Consider the following 25,228-nt stretch of genomic DNA (forward strand, 5'->3'; position numbering starts at 1 on the left):
GCATAAAAAGCTGATGAGGAGGGCACTCTGTGCTAGGCTCTGTGACCTGCTCCCTACTCCAAACCACACTCGACTCTGGCTCTTGGCTGTCATTTTTCAGAGTGCCAGGACCATAAAGTACTTCTCAGCTGGAGCATTCTCTCATTTTAAGTTTTTCATAAGAACTTCCAAATGCTCTTTGTTTTGTACTGGTTATAAATGGGAATATTTCTGTGAATATAAATAATTTACCATTCACCTCTACTGAAAGAGCAAATATGTTTTTTATTTAAGGAAGTATATCTTAGAAAAGTCTAGGGTTTGATTTCATTCTATTTTTAAAATGATTTTCTAGTAGATGTTATGGGAAGAGAAGCTTAATGTAATTTTTTTTCTACCAAAAAAGAACTACTGTCAAGCAGCTCTTCAACCTACACGTTCTGTCCACACCAACAGTATTATGTGGACATAAGGGGTATGCAAACAAGACTTCTGCAGATAAAGCAATTTCAGATCATCAGAAGTTGTCTGAATTATAACTTGACAATTCAAAACACTGCTGGTTCCTATAACTGGTGCTGTGAATTATGGCCTGTTACACGCAGTGGGAGTCAAGTGCCTTTACTTACTAATAGTAGTTGAAATCACACAACTTCATTGTGCAGTACTCCCTGAAAAGGCATTCCCAAACAACAAATTTCTGGGCTTTGTCAGTAACTTAGAAATGGCTCAGTAGATTTTTCCCTTTCGTCAATTGTTAATAACAAATAGGAAAACTTTCTTGATATGATTTGCGCATTTGAAGCTACAGTGAATTTCAACTCTTGCAGCCCGTACCTCTGCTTTCATGAACACAATGCTGACTCCACCAAACTCCCCAGAGCCCCGTCGTGGTTTCGCCTCAGACGGCAACGAAGAGCCATGCGCCGCTCGCTCGGGCCTTCCCGATACAGGAAGAATCGGAAGAAAAGGCAAGACTCCTGGGTTGAGACAAAGGCAGTTTAACAGAACAGCAAAGGGAACAAGCAAACAACAACAATAACACGGACAGAGGCATATACAAACACGATCACGGAACCGCCGCTCCCCGCCGCTCGCCGGCCGGACCCGGGACGCCCCAGCCCGCTCCCAGCGGCGACTTCCCGCCCCCTCCCCCGGCAGCTCAGGGCGGGCATGGCTCACAGGGCATGGAATACCAGGGAAAATTAACCCTATCCCCGCCGGAACCAGGACAAGCCCCTAAAGAGATATTTCAACACAAGCATCAGAATCTCTTTCAAGTTTTGCAATTTAAAGCATGGAAGGTGACGTGAGAGAACTTATTTCTGAGTCTGACTTTTGTCTTTCGATCTCTGAAGATAAACTTCCTTGAGGTGAGCAGATTAACTAGTACAGGATGCACATTAATTGCTTCCGGCCTGCCCTATAATTTTCACTTTTTAAATTACTTTTAATGAAAAAACCCTCTCCTTTAAATAAGTTGTAAGAAAGTAATGTAAAGAAACGTGACCTTTCTTGGATTTTTCCCTCTATTAACTGCTTCTTTTCTTGTGCTAAGCTTATCCAGTACCATGAGTGAGAACTTGATGTACAAAGCCTACACAACACTACTCAGAAACTTATCAAAGTCTCAGATCTGTGATGTGTGTGTTATTTTTTTCTTGCTCTTCATGATTCAGAAGCGCAGTTAAGAAAAAAGGCATTACTGGATTTGCGTCAGCGTGAGGCACTGCCAAGTTTAAAAGTCTTCACAGAACTCATAGCCAGGTTTTGTATGGAAAAAAATCAGCGAAGGGGAAGATAGAGGGACAAGTTTTTCTACTTTCGACCCAACGGGGGATCACTGCGGGAGGGCTGACAGACACGTGATTATTCAACCTTCGGCCTGTCAGCAGCAGCCCCGGCTCCACAACTAGCCCGTGAGCAGTGCTTGGAGCATGGCTTTTTAGACACAGATGAGAATACTCTGTCCCATTCACTGTGACTTACACCAGGACCATGGGCATTGCTTGAGTCGTGTTTAGTTCTAATGCTAATGATTTCTTAGTCAGTGGAAAATTCTAGGTACTCGATAACCACAGGCTGGGAGGGACTGAGGAAAACAGTGAACAGAGAGCCATCAAGAGCTGGTTTGAAATATTGGGTGTAAGTTAGATTTTGCATTTCGCTACCTATCTGTGCTTACTGACTAAGAGATATCATTAAAGTCCATTACACCTAGTAAAAATTATTGAACTGTGAATGCCTCTTGTGCTATGCGTTTGTGATGCCACTTGTAGTGTAGTATAATAAAATTAAGGAAATCCAGACCTTTACTGAGCTGTGCAAGGGAATGATTGCATCAAGTTCTTTTTATCATATAGACAGTCTGTTGCATTTGAGAGAATATTGCTAACCTCCGAGCTGCCGTTAAACATGGAACTAGAGTGACATTGCCACAATGACTCCAAAGACAAGAGACTGAACATAGCAGTGTCCTGCAAGATTGTATTCTCCTCTAATGAATACTAGAAAGGAGGAATGAAAAGTGATTTGTAGTATTTCTGTATAGTTCTGCCTCCAAATTATTCCAAAAGGAAAAACACACTAGACACTCAGATGCTTTCTCCCAAATAGCTCTCAGAGATGCACAGTTCTGGAATAGCTTTCCATAGGGAGTAATGGGAATCAGAAACAACCAATTTTAAGTTGCAGACTGACTAATTTACAAACAGGGTGACTGCAAATGCCTTCAACAAGCATGAAACTGGTGATTCAGAAGTTCCTGAGGCAGAAGGGATAAATTAAATAAAAAATGTTCTCTGTTTGTTGCAGTGTTGTTCCTTCCTGTAAGAGAGAGCTTTTTCACTTTGTTTCGCTTCTAGAAAGCTGAACTTATGGCTAAGCAGGGAATTAGTTCTCCAGCTTCTTTTATGACTGAAGTGATGCTCACAGCAAGTTGGGTCAAACAAGACAGGCCACAGCTTCTCTCTTTTAGAAGCAAAGCAAGGTAGCTTTCATAAACCATCCCTAGCTGTCCACCAGTCAGACTTGATGTGTCTCCTTCCCATGTCAGCATAAGCTCCTGTGTTAGGTGGGGCAGGACACCACAAGGCTGTTTACATGACCCGACACTAACTGATGGTCAGCAACTGGTTTTCTCAGCTATCAGGCAACTCCCTTGTTTGTCGAGGCCCTGCTTTTCTGAAAAACAGGGTGGTATATAGGGATATCAGATTGCCTTCACATCCTCTTATAACCACACAGACAAAGCAAATTTCTCAAACAAATATATCTCAAGTAGGATTGTCCCTTCCCTGAGCCACTGCAAAATGTATTATCCCGGAGCGGCAGCACTTACTTTACCTGTGTATACAGTCATACGCAGTAGAGAACTGCATCCTTTAATATTTGCATTGTTTTACAGGGAAAAAAAAATCCCTTTTCCGTGTGCTTAAACTTTGTGTTTTATATTCATCTACCTCTAAGCATTCAGAAAGAACCAAAAAATCGAGTAAAAGACCCACAGGTAGTCCAGCTCACCACTCCAAGTCTGGGAATTGCAAACTACGATTAAGCATTTTCTCTTGAGTGCAGTTCCACCACACCTTGAAGCAACCCTTTCTGTAACCTGGAAGGCCAGTCCTTCACATATGTCTCATATCCTTCTCAGCTGAGCACTGGATTCTACATATTGACCCGATACGGTTTTGTTGCTAAGTGCCAGCACCTGAGGAGGAAACTGAGCACTAAAACATTGATGTCAATTCGTTATGTAAATGAGGAAAAAAGCCACAAAGATTAGATCCAAACTTCCCCAATTTCAGGGTTGTTTATACCCTCTTCAGTTCAGTTTTACTCTTTGACATGGTATTTCACTCTTAATATGATTCCTGTTTTCCTGTCATGCTCCCTCCATGGCCTTCCCCGCCCTTTAGGAAAAAGGGAGTTTGCAACCATGGTAATTGGGCAGACTTCCACTGTCTCATGCAGCCACTTTCACCCCATGTCCCCTATCACATTGCTTTAAGCTGAGAACTCATTAAGTAAAGCTGTCACCATTTGACAGATGTAAATTCATCTTTTTTTGCCTCAGAAAACAGAAGAAAATCCTACAAAAATTTCTGAAGTAAATTTTTTTAACTAGAGAGAGCTAAGGAGGTTTTGCATTCTTCAAAATGGGAGAAGGAAATTTGCAGAGGGCAGTTTGCCACTACTGTGTCATAAGGAATCATCAGTAGCTTTGCTTGACATGTTTCTTTTTCATCAAAGATATCCCGTGAGATCCTTGTCATTATATTTCTTATTGTTTTAATCACAACACGTTTTATGTACGTGGGTTAAACGGCAGGACCATGCCTGCATCGCCTTATTAAGGTTCCTTCTGCAACTGGATGCAACCACAGAGGTGCATCGTGCTGCTCCATGCTCTTGGCTTGCAAGTGGAGGATGCTTGTGCTACAAAGTGCCCTGTGCCCCTGCAAGCCCTCTCTCCTTCCTGGGTCCTTGCCACACACTCGGAGACGAGCCCAGATTATGACCTCTTGGTGCCATTACACTCTTTAGCATCCAAATCAGCCTACTTTGTGATGGGATGTCATAAAATTTTTAAAACAAAAAAACCAAACAAACCACAACTGCCAGTTTAGACCCAGGCTGTCACGCTCCTTTAGCTGACCAGTGAACCATGCTTCACCATCTCAGAAATGAAAGCATGACCCTTGGTGGTCAGCTGGAAGAGACTTCACCCTGACAGCACCCCTAGGACAAAGGGAGATAAAATAAGGGCAACAGCAGCAACAGCCTAAGCAAGTGTTTTTCTTCGGTACTATTTCATTAGCAGCAAAGTCTCAGGACTGTGCAGAGACAGGCTAATGAGATAACTGGGAAAATGGAACATTTTTCATGTAATAACAGGCTAAAAAAGAATGACTTGTTTAAACCTAGCAAACCACAGGCTGATAATCAGTATGGGAGGTGAAAGAAAACATTTAGAGTAAAGTAGGCACAAAAACTTAGAAATAATCCAGCCAGGAATAAATATAAAGTCAGAAGCTAGAAGAAAGTCTCACCATGAATGGCTAAATTTGGGAACAGCCTCCAGTATGAGGGATTAGGACAAAAAACCCCACTACTCGTAAGATGGAACCAGTTCAGCTCACAGCAGAGACCGTGAGAAGTTGTTACCCTAGATAACAGGGCAGAAACTTCAGGCAGCTGTGACACCCCTGGTGCTTCTGTGTTCCTAGCAGCAAACCTAATCTGGAGGCTAAGAGTGAATGTGCATATTCACACTGTGTTATAAAAAAGCCAAGAAATTCACAAGTTCACAGAGCTTATGGACAGACAGGCTTTTTCTCCAAAGGGCCCATAATCAGGGCTGTGAGAGTGATCTGTTGGCAGCCAAATCAAAAACAAAAGTTGCAAAAATATTTGGTTCAGATCTGTATTCTTATCCAGGCATACAAGAAATCTGGATTTCTCAGCTGTCAGAAGAATACCCTAACTACTAGGATAGCTAGGTATTTTGGGTCAGGGCACTCTTTGGCCACTCTTGCTGTAATGTCATGCTCTATGTTAATGGTTAAAATGCTTACATGGAATGTAACTCACTAATCCTTGCTTGAGGGATTTTTGTGAATTATTATTGATATAAAGCAGAATAACCTTCAAGGGGAGATTCAAAACAGGCCATGTCAGGATGTCTTAAAGTGCAGTGGTTAGTCCCATATGCAAAGCTCTCATCCAGTCAAAGTAAGTTTAACTCATCCCACCTTCTGGGCAACTGTTCCAATTGCTGAGCTCTGGAAGATACAGAGTATAATGAAAATCATGACCCCGTTAGTCCAGTTTGTCAAATCTAGCCTCTTCTGGCTTTCTGTTCTACACAGGATGGCAAAGAGCTATTTGTGAATTATTTTAAGATGACTAAAGTAACTTCTGATAAAGCTAATTAAAGTATCTCTCAAAAAAATATTTCCCCTAGATTGGGTAATAATAGGGGAAGGAAAAAGAAAATGGCCAAGAGTAATAAAGCTACAAGTGAGCATGTATACAAACCCTGATGACTCAGTTAACCATAATTACTATTTTTAAATCACTTTGTTCCAAGACAGAAAAGAAGCTTCAAAAGATATGAATTAAGAAAAGGTAATGACTTGGCAGCCCAGTTGTGCTGGATAAAATTCTGAGACAAACATTACCATGGAGAAAAGCTGACTTTAAAATAGTTACGCTAACAGCATAAATACACGCATTGTTTCTGAAGTGGAAAGGGCAGGATAATATACCATCAACACAGAACAATACGTTAAAAAAGTTCGCCTTCTGCCTTGTACTAAGTGAGCTTCTTCAAACTGCTTTCTTGGGCTTTCTCCAAACATACTTTCTATAATAGTTGTGTTTCAGTAGAAAGCATTTCTTTGCCCAGAAGCAATCCCAAGAAAAAAAAAAAAAGAAAAAAAAAGAAAAAAAACAGAGGGGAAAAAAAGGGTGACTCAGATATTTATATTGCCTTCTACTTGCCTCAGGGATAAAAAAAGTAGGCATTAAAATAAAACAATAAAACCCCAACCTTTCCTGTAACTTTAAAAAGGTAAAGCTTACTCCCACAAGTGTATATGGGGAGAGCATAGACAAACTTTTGTCAAATTCTTTTTGTTTCCATACCACATATCCCAAAATAACTACCTGTAGCAGATGCTACTCTTCTGGGTAAGAGAAAAAGAAGGGCAAGGAATAAATCTTGTTTTCTTGCTTGGCTGCTTGTGTATTAAAAGCACTACATTCCCTTTATAAAGTCTTAACTGTGATGGGGAACGTTAAAGATGATCCTTGATTCTTCTCTTGGCTGCACAGGAAGACATAATGAACACAAATCTAAGCAGACTCTTACATTATATTTTCAGAGCAGTCAGACACTACAGCTTAGTAAAACTGATAAGTAAGATGTGCTCAACAGTGATGCAGCAGAGGTAAAGATCTTGTTTCCAATTCAAATCACAACACTTAAGACTGGTCCTGCACACAGCTCGGCCAACGGGTGTCTAATGAACTCTGCTTTCAAACAACTGGGGGAAAACCACTCTCTGAGCTACCCCAGGGAGAATTTCCTCCCATTGTCCCACTAACAAGCCTGTAGCACTAACTGTGGTGCTGCAGTAAAGGGACGTTGCCTGTCTCATCTAATCATACTGCCTCAAGTCTTGCAAATATTCTAGCTGGCACACTAGGCAAAACTCTGCATCTACACTTAGGGAGATTTAGCATCACATCACTGTCAGTGGTGAGACTCCAGATCTGGTCTAGTATAAGCAGAATTTAGTCCACATTTGGTCTTAATGAAATCAATTTAGTTTCCTGCATTTTTTTTCCTTCAAAAGAATCTTCACCCAAATATATAAATCTCTGGTTCTTCTCTGTGTTGGCTGTCTAGTTTATTGAGTGACATTGATGTTTCATCTGTACTTGGATATCTTTAAACCTCCAGGGCAGATGTCTTATATAAATTTCTTTACGGTCTCTGCTCAGCCGATGTGTTACGGTGAAGATTGTGATTTTCATTAAGATAGCATAGAACTGCTTGAATGATAAGCTGCTTCACGGTGTAACTTGAATGCAGAAAGGACGAAAGAGTGTGTGGTGAAGACTGCCTATCACAGCAAATTTCCCCCCGGGGGTGTGGCTGAGGCCTGAGTGGGATTTTTTATTTAATTTTTTTTTTCAAAGGCCATGTGACAACTGCTCACTGAATTCAGATACTCATGTATTTCTCTGGCAAAAAAAGCACTGTAAGAATCTGTCAGATCTTTTACAGACCTGGAGGTCTGCTTATTGGAAGCAGAGTTATATGAAAATAACTTTTGAAAAATAGTGTAGCTCTGCTTTAGATCCATAGAGGAAAGATACACGACTTCAGCATGTATTACTAATAGGCCAAAACTGAATTTGAATTTGCTACAATACTGCGTTTGCTACAATATGCCTGAAACAGATCAACTGTAGTCAATTGGAACGGAACATTTCACCAGAGGAACAGCGAGCTAGCAAAAATACATACAAATTCAACCAGGAGAAAATGAAGACCTCAACTCTCTACAGTTCAGACAAGGTAAGACTTCAAATAGAAATGAAATCTTCCTTTCCTGATGCCATATCTCTGCAGTCTACCTTCTGCTCCAGCTGCCCACCAGGTTCTGAGTGCACTTTAACGAGGCTGCTGGTCCCACATAACCCAAGCTGTCTTGGGGCATATTTAGGACTCTGAGCAAACAAGATTTCAGATCCACTCTGGTTCATCAGCATCCACGGGCACAAGGGTCACCTGCAAAAAATGTACTCGCAAGCTCATGGTCTGACCAGTCCTCCTGTGATGTGCAAGGCTACAAGAGATAGAGCTCCACATGTTCCTTGCTGTGCCCGCCTGTCTTCAGAGATTATTTTTCCTTTGAAGTGCAACAGTTAACAGATAAAGTTGGGGCAGGGAATAGGGAAGCATGCTGTGGGTTTTCTATTAATTTACATTATGTAATCCAGTCTAAACAGAAGAGTCAATTTATTTTAAGATTTTATTCTGGGGAGACCAAGAGCCTGCCACGTCTTTTGCTGCAGAACTTAAATAAGCAAGTGATAAGCAAAAGCATTCAGAGAAAACCACATCTATAATAATGCATAAACCTAGATGTGGGAAACCATTTAGGTCACAAATGAAGCAAAGTTGGTGGTATCCTCCAGTCATTTTTCACTTTTGAACATATCATAGAAGATGGCATAATTTATCCTCATTTGAATAGGAAAATCTAAGGCATTTACAGTTCTGCTACAAGTCCAGAGTGGTGAAAGAGGTGAAATATTAAACATTTGAAAAAGTGGTTCTATGCAAAATTTACCTCAAAAACAGTAATTCAGCTTTTGCTATACATTAAAACGTTACTATGGCAACTTGATAGCTGAGCTATAATTAAAAATGGGGTTTTATTCCTATGAGAAATTCCAGTTTTCACGATTCTAGTTCCTCTGCTATTTTGACTGGCAATGTATTTTCTGTACTTGTTACAGTTGGCTTTTTTCTTTAAGTGACAGTAACATTCATACTGAGACCTAGAGCTCCAGCAAAGATAATATGGACTTGCCTTGTTGGGTTTATTTCTCCCCAGAATGCTTCGTCCTAATTCTGCCCACGCTGAATCCAGTTTCCTGCTCTTGCATTGAGTTACTTACATGGTTTTCATTTGGGTTAGGTTATTTTAAATGTAATTATCCTGATCACATCAAACCAATACATACAGTTCATATAGTTTTCTCCATCTGTTGACTTTTATGCTATTCTGAGTCTCTAACTCCTCAGCCTCCACTGTCAAAATCTCTCTCACTTATGACTTCTTACATTTTCTCTTTGTCAGCTTTTCCTTATTGCTCATAAATCAACACTGTCCTCTTGTCTATTCTTTGTGGAAAGCGCTGTCAAGGCTGATTTTTGGGTCACTCAGATAAGAGGCGGTTTGAACCTGCATGTACACACTGTATCTACCACCCTTCAGCATTTTTGAGTCTACTCCCAAGCCCAAATGATTTCATCACTAGGAAACCCCCTGTAACACTCAGTAGAATTCCTTGTTCACTTGTATTTCATGACTGTGCCCTTCAGAAAATCTGATAAGATATCGTTGGTGCATTAGTCACCCACTCCTACTATAGTCTGAGGCATGCCTGTAACACTCTCTTTTTAAAAAAGTTAATTTTAAACTGATTTTTTTTTCTTTTTGCTATTCAATACTCAACCTGAAACACGCCATGGTTGCCAAGATAAGTTAATAATTTGCCTATCACCAGGTAGGTCTGTAGGTCTGAATCAAGTCTCTGATGGCAGCTATCTAAGCCCAGAAGGGAAATTTCCCACAACAGTGAAATTTTCTGAAAATTTCCCTTTACTGCTTTAGCAGTAACAGCTATGGTGGCTCTGGTGGCTTCTATACCTGGAGTTATTTTAAATGTTCTCTGACATTTAGTGGTTGTGAAGTTTAGAGTCACACCTGATTTACAGCTATGGTGATTTTTGTCTACGTTAGGGCTCCTGGTGTTGGTATCAGCAATGTAGATACAGTGTTTTTGCAGTGGTGAAATTATGTTGAATGGGGGAAGAATTCAGAAAGTGGAGACAGGCAGGGTCTACTGCTGCTACTATTTCTACAGTATCCAAGCATTTGTATTAGAGTAAGTCAAACACCTCGACTTACTTTTTATTTATCTCAATATCTCTAATTCACATCGACATTTAGGCTAGGATTTTCAAAGGAGTTTGAAGTACCCATATAAGCTTAATTGAGTTTGCACTGCTGATATCTCAGACACTGTTAAGAACTCATTGTGACTTCTTACGAACGCCAAGGGGGAAAGTTTCTGTTTCTCAGAAAGTTTGTTAGGATTTCATAAGTACAATAAAAGCTTAGAGCTCAAGTGTCCCTCACACTGCCATTAATAAACCTATTAGTTGCATTCAGCCAGTAGCAGTGTAGGTAGTGGAATGAATAGGAAGTTTGAAGAGGAAGTGTGAAAAATAGACCGAAGACAGTGTGATGTTGATAGTAATCATTATGTTTCTTTACAGAAAAGATGAAGAGCTCTCTGCTCGCAGCTATCTTTTTGTTTGCAATCGGTGAGTTTTCATTTGCTGCATAACTTACTACTGTTTATAAATAGTAAAACTTCTTAACATTACTCAAAGACAAGATTGTACAACCAAAACCATGACTGAATTAAGTTATGTGGGTAGCAGAAACGACAGCCAGTAACAATTTTTTCCCATTTCTTTCACAGCTGCCTTGTTAACGATTCCTTTTTATTCCCCAGATCCCTGCAACTGCGTAAAATGGGATTCGCCATTTTGCCAGCAGCTCCCAGGTGGGTGAATATTTCTCACGTAGCGCCTAGTTAATGGCAAAGATGAATGCCGTTGTTGAAGGGAACCCGCCAGCCGAAATTATGCCGGTGGGAAGCGCTGGCGCGGGGCCCTTGGTTGGGCAGCTGGGGGGGAGGGGGGGCCGGGAGGGCGGGGGCGGAGCCTGTGGCGGCAGCTGGCTCCGCCCCCCTCCCCCGCCCAGGCGCCCCCTGGCGGCCGCCGAGCGGTGGACAAACCCTCTCTAGGGCAGAGTCTCCGGACAAACTACCACGATTTCAAAAGACAATGTTTATAGGTGGCAATTGTTTATGTTTGACATTCAAATGATAAATCACTGCTAATGGAAGAAAGGACGGGTCCAACACATTTCAATAGAGGGTGTTACACAGCAGCTGGTGGTCGTCTGATGTACTTCATGCTGACTTTATTGTAGAAATATCTTACTTGCTAAGAGCCACAGCCAAGAAGTCAGGGTTTTGTGTACACGGTGGCACTGGATAATCAGGAGGACTATATTTTTCTTGAAATCAGCCATGGATAATTTTCTAGTCCTTGCTATTAGCCAATCAGGCTAAATTCTACTAAACCACTACTGAGAACAGCAACTACACAAGAAGAAAACCAAAAGGTTCCAGAGTGAATAAAAAGAAAGCTCTTTTTGTTTGGTTGGTTTGGTTTTTTTAAGAAGAAACTGGGTTGTGATGTCCTTAGAACAGAGAAAATTTTTTTTGTTTCTTTGGATAGCTCTTGGAGCAGAGTCATGGTACAGTACTAGCACTATTCTAGGGCATAATATGCATGATATTTAAGGGGAAGCAGTACAGTAAAACAAAAATGCACTAGGATAAAATTGAATGTGCATGTGGACACTAATACCCACAAACAGGACAAGTAAAAAAAACGCCCACAGTGTGTAACATTCATTATGTTCATCTGGAGAAAGTAACACAGAACTTGAGTATATTGGCAGCAAGGTGGTGCACTGGGGTGTTAGTTGAGCTAATACACTATTTCCATGCATAAAATCTACTATTTTTTCTTTGGTCTAACACCATCATCTCATACAGAAAGTTGGAGGTTTTTTGCAAGACTGAAAGCATGAGGAGCAATACAACCCCCTGTTCTTCTATAAACAGAGACAGGTCTGCAACACTGTAGTCATCACTTGGATCTCCGTTAAAAGAAATTTGGGGAAGATGTTAGTAGAAATTTAGTACAAGATTGAAAGTGTTTCCTTCTCATCACTCTCTCCAGAACTGTTATTTCAAATAGTGTCAGGAGCAGTGTTACAAACATATTGACATGAAGTGTTACCGCAGTTCTGAAAAGGTTTTGGTTTCAGGTGTTTCTTTAAAACAACAACAACAACAAAGTAAGTGAGAGGCTTAATTCAGAGTAGAAGAGAAGAATGTGAGAGCAGTTGCTGCTTTCCCCAGTTGTTAGAGCACCATGTCCATGGGTGAAGTGGACAAGATTTGGTATGGTGGTCAGACTAGGAAAGCAAAGAATTCAATACTTATTCACACTGCTGTAAAAACAAGGAAGACCTGATCTTCACCTACCCAAAAGGAATCTGCACACACCTAAACTGATGCAGCATAACTTTATTAGAAAAGCACATTTCTTTTAGTAGGAGAAAGGAAGTGTCATAGAACGAGGGTATTAAAGTTTGAGTTATATTCATCTGACACACTTTTTGGTCCAAATCAACTTTTAATTTAAATATACAGCTGCTATCTGAATGATTAAAAGAATACCTAGGATACTCTGTAACTCAGACTGTAGGAAGAAATAGCTCTGAATGAGGAAAAGAGGAGGACTGATCTTTTACCATAACCATGTTGTAATACCGACTCCAGAGATACACATATTTACTTAACAACTTGCAAAACATTTCTTATTCAAGATTGATAGGCCTACTAGCATCTCATTAAACCTAGTAGATATAAAGAACATGTGAGTCTACTCATCAGGAAAAATTCATTTTTATCACCTTAAGTATCCTGTACCTGTTGAGATCCTTATCTACTTTTCTGGAGAGAAAAAAAAATATTTCTGGGTCTTTTTTGAGAAGTGTGGGTGGTACTTTGAGACATCATGGCTGATTCTTCTGAACTAATAGTTCAAACAGTAAGATACAAAACAAAAGGAGAACAGTCATATTTTATCACTACCCTTTCTGATAAGAGACTTTTGAAATACTGAAATAAGCTTAACCGCTAGAGACTAAAAATGAGTTCCTTTGAGAATGTCATCAGTATTTACCTTCCCTTCAGCTGAAAAATGTATGTTCAACAACAAAAAAACCTCCTATTTTTCTTTCAAAAAATTAAGCACAAGTCATTTTGTACATAAGCTTATGCTCCTCCTGCTTTATAATGTGATCTTTATGAAGCTGGTAGTATAAGCAACATATTGTTTTTCTCCAGAAATAATGTATTGTTCTGAACTACAGATAGAGACAACTAATGGTTGTGGAGTAATTCTGGAATGTAGTCAATCAGTTGTGTTGATAATTAGCCCCACGCTGCAGTGTATAAAGCTTCGCAAGAAACTCCACAGTAATTCTTGCCAGTTGTAAATCATGGAAACATCACATCGGGCCTGGTGTTACTCACTAAAATGCAGTGCCTCTCTCCATTTTTTATGCAACTTAGTTTCAAAGCATTCATTTCTAAGATGTTTCACAAGGTTGTGCGCAGTCAGTTCTGGCCTATATTTTCCAAAATGCCTATACGTTTGCGTTTAACAGTTGATATCCCAGGCAGAGCTGTTGACAACTCTGGTTTACAACCCTGCGGGTGAACAGTGCCTTCTTCCCGTGCAGGGCAGATGCTCCTGGTTCTCCAGGGTTCCCAAGTCACAGCAGCTCCCCCAGGGAAGGGGCTTGCTCCCCGGCCACCAGAAGCCAATGTTTTGCAGAGATTTCAGCAAACAACTGAGCACTTCCAGAAACACAGTGGCAAGACAGGCACTGTCTGTCAGATGGGAACAGTGTGAAACCAGAACAAAGCTGGGAAATAAAAATCTAAGGTCTCTCAGGGCAGAGGTCCACAGTAATTTTGTCACCTGCTTTAAGGAGATTACCTTGCAATAGCTTTCCTCAAAGCAGATGGCCAAAAGCTAGTAATGCTTCCTTGAATATATGCAGTTTGTTTCTGCAATTTTTGTGCCAAAGAATGCAGGAGTGTTTCCAGAAGTATAAAAGATATTTCATTCAGAATTGAAAATAAATAAACTTAAGCTTTAAATAAGTACAGAGGCAAGCAGCAAGCAAGATGTCTCTATTACAGGAGAGAAACATGGTTCAAAGGTGTAATGATATCAAAGCTGTAGGAAACACCAACGCAAGCATTTCAGCACTGTCTTCTGGGATACATAACAGCTGGTAATAGCATCATAAAACACAAGAAGAATTACTCTTTTCTACCTTCATGTGGGAAAACTAGCTTTTACAGGGAAACATTAGTACTGATAAGGTTTAATTTTCTAAATCTCTCTGTCCCTTGTGCTAAACATTAGTGAACTACTTGCCTTGAGAGTAAACGTGGCATAAGGACTCACACAGCTAGTCCTCGTTTTGTTGCACAGAGGGTATGGCCTGTTTTGTATTTGGTTTTGCTTCTCATTGTCGCCTCACACCTGTTAATGGTAAATTGTTGCCTGTGATGGGTCTTTTCCAGTCCACATGTTTTTATCTTGCAGACTGGGACAATGAATTGGCATGCTACAAAGAATTAAATGAGGATCTAACTTGCACCTGGCTGCCAGCACCCAGTGCTCCGAATATGATTAATTATACTGTATTCTTAAAATGGTAAGTCTAACAGGCATTTCAGAAAACGAAAAGCTGTCATTGCTGTTTGGCATGATTCCTGCCTGCCAGGGTTTTGCTCCAACATATTTCATGATATTGTAGATTGTTACACAATACTGGTCAAAATCTTCCTTCACACCTCATCAATACCTATTGATTTGGTAAGAGCTTGGTAAGAGTCATTATAGATCTTTCCATGCCTCCAACACGCTGTTTGAAACACTACTGCTAAAGATCACCTTAATCAATTACTTTTATTTGCATCTATTGACTTGCATTGAATATTCAACACCAATGCATTCAAAGCAAAAAAATAATAATAAAAATAACACCAACAGACAAGAAAACAGACACTAAGCTGGTTTTTATTATACAATATGTATTAGGTCATGCTATGTCAGATGTGGCACATAAGAAAAATAGATTTTTAAGTATTTTCTTGCAATTTTGAATTATCAAGTATTTGTTTAATAGATGGAAATTATAGAGATTTGTTTAATAGATGGAATGACTTACAGGGTTAATCTTAAACTGATTGCCTTAAAATATGGATATTGTCAGTTGTACATTTTTTGCGAAAGCTAAAACAAAAAAGCCAGGTAAAATGTATATAGGCAGATGGAAGCATGATTGTTTTGTCAAAAAAGAATAAGTTAAGCAGATTTCTGTCTCAGCAACTGCATTACAAAATGGATTTTCCTCATTTTATATCTGCATACTTGGGATCTCCCATGAGATTAAGGGTATGTTTAGAAGGAGAGAAGTGAGATCAGAAGATGTGATCTGTGCCATGAGATCATATCATGGGGTACACAGGGTACAACACTGTACGCCGTTGGCAAATTCTGATAGTCATTGCTGATTATTTTGCCACACAACCCACCACTCTGCATTAAAAAAGGGTTGTGGTTAGGAGCACCTCCTGAAGCTAAGGAAACGTCACTACACTGGGAAATTCCCCAGGGTGATCTGCACGTTGCAGAGGAGCAAAGCGACCATCGCAGGGCTGAGGTTACTCCCCCCGTATTGCACCAAACCCCACTGCATTTGCTCTGTTGCCTCTTGGCCCCCCAGGAGCCCCAGTTTGTTGGAAGGGGAGAAGGACCCATGAAATGGCTCTGCTTCTGTAGAGGTGCTATCAGCTGAAGTGTTAGTAAGGCAGTCGCTCTTAGGGTCCTCAGCCAAAATCAGGCTGCTCTTCCTAGGCTGTGTGGCTGATGTTATGAACAGAGAAGGCAGAAAAAAGAATGAAAGAGCAGGTGAGTGAGGAAGGAGGGACACAATCATCTCATGGAGATGTTGATTTTCCTAAGCCAGAGACAGGACTTGAACCTCAGTCTTCTAGCCTTCAACCTAGTAGTCTTAAAGAATTTTCTTATTCCTTTTTTACTGGGTTAAAAGAAAAACAAAAAATGTTTGAAAGTCTTGCTTGTCTAGAAGAGGACATCACCCCTTTCTGCAAGTAACATCAGTTTGACATTGGAATTATTCCTTATGCTTACTCCTTATGATTTAGTTGTCAGGAAGAAAAGGATTAAAGAAAAACACTCCCACAGAGGAGTTCCAACCAAGCATTTGAAGTCATGCTTTAAAATATTAATGGTAGATTTACAACTAGTCTGAAGCAGAAGACAGGGGAAACTTCAAGTGGTTTTATTCAGGTATTAAATATTGTATCAAGATCAGCACATTTAATACTTGAAATATGTAGGTAGGCAATTAGTATGCCAGCCCATTTCTTTAAGAACATTGAAGTGGCACAGCTTTAACCTTGAAAAAAGGTCCTGTGTGTGGCAGAGAGTAAATGAGAGAGAGATGGGCAAAAAAGCCTAGGCAGAGCAGGAACAGCCTCCTATTTAATGCCTTAAACCTCTTGGGCGCTCTGTGCTGTGTTCATTAGGTATACCAGGAGAAGTCTACAGGGCTGAGGACTGAGATGGCATTTAAAGATCTCGGTCAAACCCTGATACTTTGCAGGAACAAAAGTTAGAATCACAGAATTGTAGGGGTTGGGAGGGACCTTCGGAGATCATCTAGTCCAAGCCCCTGCCAAAGCAGGTTCACCTAGAGCAGAAAACAGGCATATAGCTCCTAAGAGGTTTTTTCATACATTTGCGGTAATTTAGATTCAGGTAACTGGGAAATTTTCTGTTCAAAAGGAATCCAAAAAGGCACCTCTATGGTAGTTGACACGTAGATTTTCTGAAGTCGTTTTTAATCAAATTTTGTGTCTTCTAAATGCTTTTCATGTCCCACTGAAAGTATAAAAGAAGGCCATATGGATTTTGTCTTGTATTATGCTGTGCCTTCCAAGTTTAAGGAATTTAACAGTTCTCCACCACATAACAAGGATTTGCATATTTAAATTTGCTAGAGTTACCAGGGTACTGGAATTACACTTGCTGTTTCAAGCAGCTCAGGCCTGACCTTCAAGATTTGAAGATGCTGAATTTTGTATATGGGAACCTGGAAAACTATCAATTGCTGCAATGATGCTTTCTGGGCCAGAGGGAAGAAAGAGTAACTATAATCCAATAAAATGTTTGGTTTTCATTCTGCTTCCTTTTCTTCAAAGGTACAGAATACCAAAACTTTTTCAACAAAACACATCATCATCTTCCATCACAATAGAACGAAAGAACCTCTTCATGGAGCGATCTGTATGTATTTGGATAGCAGTGAATTACGCCCATGACAGTTGCGTGAAAGGAAAGATGATCTCAGTTGTACCGAGCAAAGCAGGTACGGCGTCTTCACGATTTGTGTTACTGCAATGCCCGTCTGAAGTTGTGGTGGCATTTTCTTAAAGATTATTTCCAACATTGTAACTCCCAAGATACACTTGTTATTTTCACTGATTCAGAGAGCTAAGCTGCAGTTTGGCATCCTTGGATGAAATCTTTACTGAAGTCAATAGTGGAAGTCTTTATGGGAGAAGGGTTTTACTTTAAATCGTTTGCTAGACTATAAAATAGCCAAATGCAGAAAAATGTATAGGGATATTTGTGGACAGTATTTAACCAGCTTCCTGTGCTCTCTTTGATGGTTTTCTGAACTTTATTAGCATACAAAGAGCAGGCTGACTCTACCATGCATTTAAGGAATCCTTGTTACACAGCGTTAGCGTTTTGAGCTACCTTTTCGAATTTCAGTTCTTTTCAAAGGCCGCTCACCCATTACACCGTGCCGCAGGGGAGATATAAAAAAAGAAGTCCTATTAACTATGACCTTTAGATGTTTATTTAAATGTTCTGTACACTATCTGATCACAGAGATAACTTTATGAGCTTCCCAAAACTTCACCTTCTCAGAGTAACCATGGTCCAAGATAAAACAGTGCTTCTCACTGCTGGGGGGCACTACCAGCACAACGCAAATTATCACTATGACCTCCTTCAGAGGCTTTTGACCACCTTGTGTTTATTGGAGGGAAAGAAAAAAATCTATTTGCACTTACAATTATATAGTTAGAGACAGTTGCTGAAATTGGAGGATGTTCTGGAAATTTTTTATGCAATTCATGATTATAGGCACTCTTGACGTTTTGATTTTGCTTTCCAGACTCACTCAGAATAGCACCTGCTTATAAAAAAGAGTCTTCCCGAAATCAGTAGAAGCACTCACAAAAGAAAGGCGAGAGGAACAACCCTATTTTGTTGATACCATAAGGATTAGGCAATTATTTATTTCCAGTCTTTCTGAAGTCCTTCAGTGTTCAGTATTCTGTGCCAAGACTTTCGTTTTTCATAAACCACACCTGACAGACATAATTACCAAAGCTTTCCTGCTTCTCTTGCATTTATAACAGCTGCATGTTCCCCATTTTAGGGAAGTGCTTAACACCATCTAACATAAATGCTCATCAGATCACAAACCAATTGATAATAAAGTGGGACCTGCCTGCAACTCCCACACTATATGAGCTGAGATACAGAGAGGCGCTCACAGAATCCACTCGGTGGACGCTGGTAAGTACTTCCAGATGACAATCACTTGAGAACATGAGGTGCCTTACTATCAGCTCAGCAGTACGTAGCACGTACGGCAGGACATCAACAGGATGCTACGGAAGAGCACGCACGACGTGGATAGCGAGGAGGCACAGCATGCAGTTTGCAGGCAAATCTCACAAAGGCCTCTTAGTCTTGTTCTAGCAGATCTGAAGCTGTTTGGGAAAGAATGATTAATAGTTTTATACACCAAAAAAGCAGAACAGCATGTCAGCTTGTTCTTTAATCCGCCAATGAGACACTACAACCATCGGCGATGCAAAAGCTGAAGAGGATATCAAAAATGCCATACAAACTCAAATCCTGATTACACTTTAAGCGATGGGCAATATTGCTCTGTTTTGCTGCTATCATTAGAATTTTGAAGTGATTAGAGATCAGGTTGCTGTGTTTCTTAAGGTAAAAATTCATACCTTACACACTTATTATGCATCAGTTTTGCAGATTTCCTTCTTGGACAAGAAGGGAAATAACTTCTCTGTGATGCAAGATCAGTTGCAGATGCATTTTTGGCTGTGCAACAGCGAGACTATGGTGCAGCAAGAGGGCAGTACCGAAAACTAAAGGGACTAAGAAAGAGGCAGAAATTCAGTCACAATTTCAGTAAGATCTGCCTGCAGCAGCAATGGCTGCTCATCCTGCCCCTTGCCAACCAGCATATCACGCAAAGGCTTTGCCAGCAGCATGCACATGTGTGATTTTTATCACCCAGTCCCTGAAATTGTCTGGTTTTCAAGCTCTGCTATCTGCAGTTGGGTAAGAATAGAGGTTTATCAGGTAGAACAGAACCCCAAGAAGACGACTGTCTAAAAAGCAACTGCTCCCACTTCTTGGGCATCTCTGCTCTCCTAGGAGTCTCTTCACTTCTTTTGTACCACCAGAATCTCCTATGTTCTTCCCTTTGTATCAGAAGACCTGTGATATTTTTCTCATTTCTCTTGTATCTGGCTGCCACATTATTTAGCCACTTCAGAAGGAATACTACAAGAGGCCCATGTAAGAAAGGTTTCATCTTGGTACAAAGAATATGGAAGTCTTGGAAGTGTCCCCTTGTTCATTGACATACAAGTCCTAGACCATTTTAGGACAGCCAGGTGCCCAGGCATACTCCACCTGATGGTGCAATAGATAGATAGCCATGTCCAGGCAGTCTGGTATGCAGCATGTGGAAGAACAGATTTAAGAGCAGCAAAAACAGATACTCTACAGGTTCCGTAGACAAGGGAGACAGGAGATTCAAGTCAGTAGTGTGAAGGATGGGTAGAGAAAACTATACTGGACGATAAGAATGACCGAGTACTAAAAGACTGCAGGCCATGAATATTCATGGCCTCCCATGTCCCAGCTGATCCTGTGAACTTAATCTGTGAACTCTTCATAACCACAAGAATGTGGGACACATTTACAATGGGACTGGAGGGAAAGGGTGACTGTGGGCATACAAGCACAGACAAGCACACAGAAAACAATACTTCACAGCAGACAGGTGCTAAAACAAATACTTCAATCTGCAATAGCGCTTCTACCAAAAACATCACAACATCTAGAACTGATCAGACCAAAGGTGCATTTAATGCAGGATACTGTGCTCCAATAGCCGCCACTGACGGACATCTGCGGAAGAGTGTAAAACACTTGAAGCATATAGCAACAGTCCTCTACCATAGTTTCTCCTACAGTTTTCAGCTCAGCGATTTCCTTAGACACAGGTGGTGTCTTTGTTTCAAAATGATCTCCATTCCCTGTACAGTCTCTGGAGCTCCAGTGCTATCGCCAGCTGCAGATGTACATTATTTCTGTGGTGCTAATGCACGGGCAGCCACACCTTCCAGCCATGCTCCTTACCACATCAGTCACATAGGTCTGTTTAGACATACTGTAACATTTGAGAATAAGTAAATTTTGAAAAAATAAAATAAAATTAATTTGTCGTTAACATCGTGTTCTTCAGAATGCCAACAAGGCTCAGAGTTAAGTGATTATTTTTCGGTATATATAATGCCTACTTGATTTTGAAAGCAATATTTAGACCTAAACTGTTGCTTACATGTCCTGACTGAGCAGATCAAGCTCATCAAAAAAGAGGTTATTGCCCTGAAAGAATTAAAAGACATTGGCTAAAATGTGTAGTAATTCCTCCTTGATGACAGGAAACCCTACTTTCAGCTGTAGTCAGAAGGTTGAAGAAAACAGTTCTTGGCTGAGAAAACAGTTAATATAAGATTATGTTTCATCGCTGTCAAATAAATTAATCATCATTTCTTTTTAGGTGCCTGTAGAAAGCAATGCTGTCAATGTCACCATTTCAAATTTAAATGCCATGTCTTCATACATTGTTCAGCTCAGATGCATAGCCAAGGATGGTCTCCACTGTGTTTGCATTTGGAGTAAAGAGATTTTGGTCCCTCACAGTAAGTGAAATATAGTTTTGTCCTACTAGGAATAAGCATGAATGTAAAAGCCTTTTAAAATCTTGTATCATATGAAATAGCATTGTCAGATACTGTTGAAAATTTGAAGATCAAACTGATTCATATGAGTGCATGTCTCCATCTTTTTCCGCATTTACCAGAACTCACAAAAAAGCCAAGAATATCATATAATGAAACTACAGAAATCTCTCCAGGCAGAAGAAGTGTTCTTCTGAAGTGGGAGGTAATGATCACTTTGAGTCTGGGTACCTTCTGTTATGTCCATGCTATTAATTTATTACTTTATAGGAAAAAAACCCAAAACTTTCTCATTGTATTGAGACTACACTGTATAAGCAAAAGGCATTGAATATTCTACTTTTGCTTCAGAGTTCACTGCATTTGCATGGTGGTGTTTTAGGTGCTAGAAGCCAGCAAGGAAAAACTACACGAATTTATAAACTTAAAAAATTATCAAAACAACTATCTCTGGGCTCAAAAACATTGTCTAGAACAAAGATTCTTTCCAGCTTGCATTAAAAATTGGCATGCCTCAAGTTTGTCTCCGAGAATGAAGCTCTCCTTGAAAGGTCCTCATAAGTCTTTAGCACATACTAGTGACACACCTGGTGTTTCAATGGTTCCTAAGGAGCATCCATGGTCTCGAGAGACCAAAACCTTTCAGAAAAGCTTGGTAAATCTACTAATTTACTAATTCAGAAGTGCATGTACATTGTAACCAGGATGGAAAAAGAGCCTCTGGCTTACAAGAAGAGCACCTAGCTGCATGCTTCCCATAATGACATTTAAAGTTCAAACCTACACATCAGAGGCATCCCCTCTTCTGCAGCAGGAGCCATTATCAGCTGACTGACTACACCAGATCAGTCAGTTTTACCAGCTGAAGCTCTCTTGGTAAGAAATGGACAACTGACAGTCTTGAATGTATAGTCAAGGGACCTACAGGCAATTTCAATGAGATGTTACTAGAGGTGTTTGCATGGAAACTAATTAATTCTATTTAGATTCTGAGAGAAAGAGCATTGGGAAACTCCAAGAAGTTTGCCATAGGGGGACACCTCTAGCAGAAAGCATGGAGTCTGTCTGAGTTTTGACATATCAGAAAAAGTGGAAAGTTCTAGAGTTATGGCTTGCATTTTTGTTAATGGAAAGAAAAGACACCAGAGGAAATAGACACCTGATCTCCTGATAAGGATGAGAGATGCCCTTTTTCCCTTATCTCCTGAGAAGAAGATAAAGCTACGTACTAAATGATCCACTTTGTGATAAAGAAATACACCGTATATGCCAATTTAAATGCTAAGCCAGGAGAAGAAATTATTCTCCATCTAAATGCTTTAGTTAAAAAAAAAGGGTAATATTAAATATGGTATCAGGTCTAGGATCTTCATTCAGGATAACACTTACACTAGTCTATGGTACAAAACGAGGTTCAAGTCCAGATGGCTTCAACAAACACCGAAGGGGCAGGGGAAGCAGTCCACTCAATAATTAGCACATTAAATGTAGAGGAAAAAAAAAATCTTGGGCTCTGCTGCCATACTTGTTTAAGCTGATTTGAAACAAAGAAAACAGCTTAAAGATGCTAGAGGCTAGCCACAGCTCCTTTGCTTTTGCTAACATTAAGTGAGTAACCTCTATGCAGTTTGGATCAATGGGCACAAGATAGCTGGGTTCAGCCTTAAACACCCAACCAGGCAACACGTATGGCTTTCATGGCTGTACATAACACAGGACCCCCTGCAGGACGGCGCAAGATAGAGCAGTGCTAGCCTTTTCCAGTCTCATTCTGCTAAGCTAAGAAAGCCAAATTCTACTAGTTTCTTCTTATGCGATAGACCTCATATTTCACATATCCTAGGAATTATTTCTCCTACACAGAAACCTTTTCCAGCTTCAAGGCCCATTGAGAGAAATGTTAACGCTATTTCCCAGCTGGTATACCAGAGCTTCAAATAGTCGCACCAACTCTTCCCTCCCTATCCTGGGGAATACATATGTTTTTATTTTAAGAGCTTCCAGCTTTACCAGAAATTCTTCTCAACACATGGCTCTGCCTTTTAAATTCATGCATGTCATCCTGTCTGTATTACTCCAAAAGTATCCAATTATTTCATTAAAATAACCCAATTTCCCAGCTTTGTGGTATCTTCACACTATTAATTTTGTGCCAAGAAATAACAGACAAGCTTGATATCAGAAGTAATCCTTGCAGCATTCACAGACCTTTATGTATTGAGTTCAGTTTCCATCTAGATTGCAGTAATTTCCATTTCTGTGCATTCATTTCCCAATCTCTCATAAAGATTAGTACAGTAAAATGAGTGAACTATCACCACCTAAAAATTTGTATCAAAGGATATATAACAACTTCCAAAGTTGTAGTATAATTACTAGCATTTATCCTCAAAGAGACCACTTGCCTAACAGAGCCTAGTAGATGAAGATTCCCAGAGGCATAAATTGCAATTAAACACCTCTCATTAACTTTCAAGCTCCTAATTACGAGGAGTATGTTCCAGTGAAACGTAGAGAATGTTACAGCTGCTTCACTGCTGTTATTACTAATTGGATACACATAACTAAGATCCCAATTAAGCAAAACACTTAATCCTGTGCTTAAATCCTCTCAATTTAAGCATGCTCTTAATTTTAAGGAAATACTTTGCTTCATTGATTCCTAATAACCTAATTTTAAAAAGTATGATTTTATCCCCATCATTAAAGGTGACATTTTGTTTATACAATGTAATTCTTCCTGATTTTCTGCACAGGACGTAATAACGTTTATAGAATAATAATCTTTTTCCTCATACTAGGTAACACAAAGTAAGAACGTTCTTGGATATTACGTTAAGGTGGAAAGAACACCCAACAGTTGCAGGGATTCACCAAATCCCATCTTTCTAAAGGACAGAAAAGTTCTTCTAAATCTATCGATGGCTTATTATACTGTTAATATTTCCGCCTATAACAAAGCAGGAGAATCTCCACAAGCCATCTACATTGTCCCAGACTTCTCTGCAACAGGTACTTACCTTATCATTCATTCATTAGAGTGGTGGAAATAAAAACTTTGTTTGTTTGACACAAGATACACTTTTTACCACAAAATGGCAGATTGCTCTTCTCCCCCCTTAGTTTCAGTCTGAAAGCCTTTCCTAATTTTATAATCTGTCTTTAAAAATGTCAAAATGTTTAAGATCCTTGCAGAAAATGCAAAGTATGTATAGCTATAATCCATAATTAGCCCCTTCTCCTCCTCCCCCAGGTAAGCACTACCTCGCAGTTGCTCTATATATAGCAGTTAATAGCTACGGGAGGTTATTTATCAACATCAAGCTTCCTCTTCCTAAGGCTTAGAACAGCCATTTCCCCTTTTCCGATTGTGGGAAATTAAAGTCATGAACAGCAATTAACACTGGAGCTCTCACAGACCATTGCAAAGTACTGGGTGCTAAATTTTCTTTATTGACCTACCAGTGTAAACCTTACTATATACTGGTCACCTGCAATGATAACTACTTGACGAATAATCTTCAAAAAAGAGCACGAGAGAGAAAGCAACCAAGAGAGGAGAAAATTGCCTTCCTGTTAATTGATCTCTAATGGTATATTTGTTCACAGGCTTGCCTGGACAAATCCATGTCAAACACCAGGGAACTAATGCAGTTGTCACCTGGACTCCAGAATACAATCCAAAATGTTTTGTGGTTGACTGGGGCACTGGTAAAGAGGATATGCATATGAAAATAGTAACTACGCCTACTGGAAATTTCACGCTAGGTAACAGCAACCACCTCATCTACTTACAGAGGCACCATTTCATTTATTGGTTATTTTTGGTTGGGGATGATAGGATTTTCATCCTGTGTTTAAGAGCAAACTGAAAATCCAGATAAGTGCAACTCTTATCTTTGTCCAGTGCTGAGACATCAATTTTTAGCAACACCAAAGCAGATAAAAAGCAGAGTTTTCAGTAGGATTCTTCTGGTCACAGCTGGGCAAGAAATGCAGCTAAGCTGCTGTTGCTGGTATGATGTCTCTCCTTACCCACATTCCAGGCAGGTCTAAACACTACTGGCTTTAAGAAATCAAAAAAGAAAAAAAGTCT

At 40.0% G+C, this 25,228-nt stretch overlaps 1 protein-coding gene across 1 annotated transcript in view; it reads left to right on the forward strand.

Annotated features, from left to right (window-relative positions):
• Window positions 1–913: 913 nt before the first annotated feature.
• The window catches only part of LOC128902983 (interleukin-31 receptor subunit alpha-like), a 39,864-nt gene continuing 15,549 nt past the window's right edge, over window positions 914–25,228 (forward strand). The window contains exons 1-11 of the mRNA XM_054186789.1: window positions 914–1,352; window positions 7,952–8,068; window positions 10,565–10,612; window positions 10,807–10,857; window positions 14,561–14,672; window positions 17,248–17,414; window positions 18,501–18,640; window positions 20,952–21,093; window positions 21,255–21,337; window positions 23,934–24,144; window positions 24,742–24,900. Of these exons, the coding sequence (XP_054042764.1) occupies window positions 10,570–10,612; window positions 10,807–10,857; window positions 14,561–14,672; window positions 17,248–17,414; window positions 18,501–18,640; window positions 20,952–21,093; window positions 21,255–21,337; window positions 23,934–24,144; window positions 24,742–24,900 (1,108 nt within the window). The 5' untranslated portion in view covers window positions 914–1,352; window positions 7,952–8,068; window positions 10,565–10,569. The remainder of the gene's footprint in view (window positions 1,353–7,951; window positions 8,069–10,564; window positions 10,613–10,806; window positions 10,858–14,560; window positions 14,673–17,247; window positions 17,415–18,500; window positions 18,641–20,951; window positions 21,094–21,254; window positions 21,338–23,933; window positions 24,145–24,741; window positions 24,901–25,228) is intronic.

Source organism: Rissa tridactyla, chromosome Z, assembly GCF_028500815.1.
Source record: "Rissa tridactyla isolate bRisTri1 chromosome Z, bRisTri1.patW.cur.20221130, whole genome shotgun sequence".
Lineage (NCBI taxonomy): Eukaryota > Metazoa > Chordata > Aves > Charadriiformes > Laridae > Rissa > Rissa tridactyla.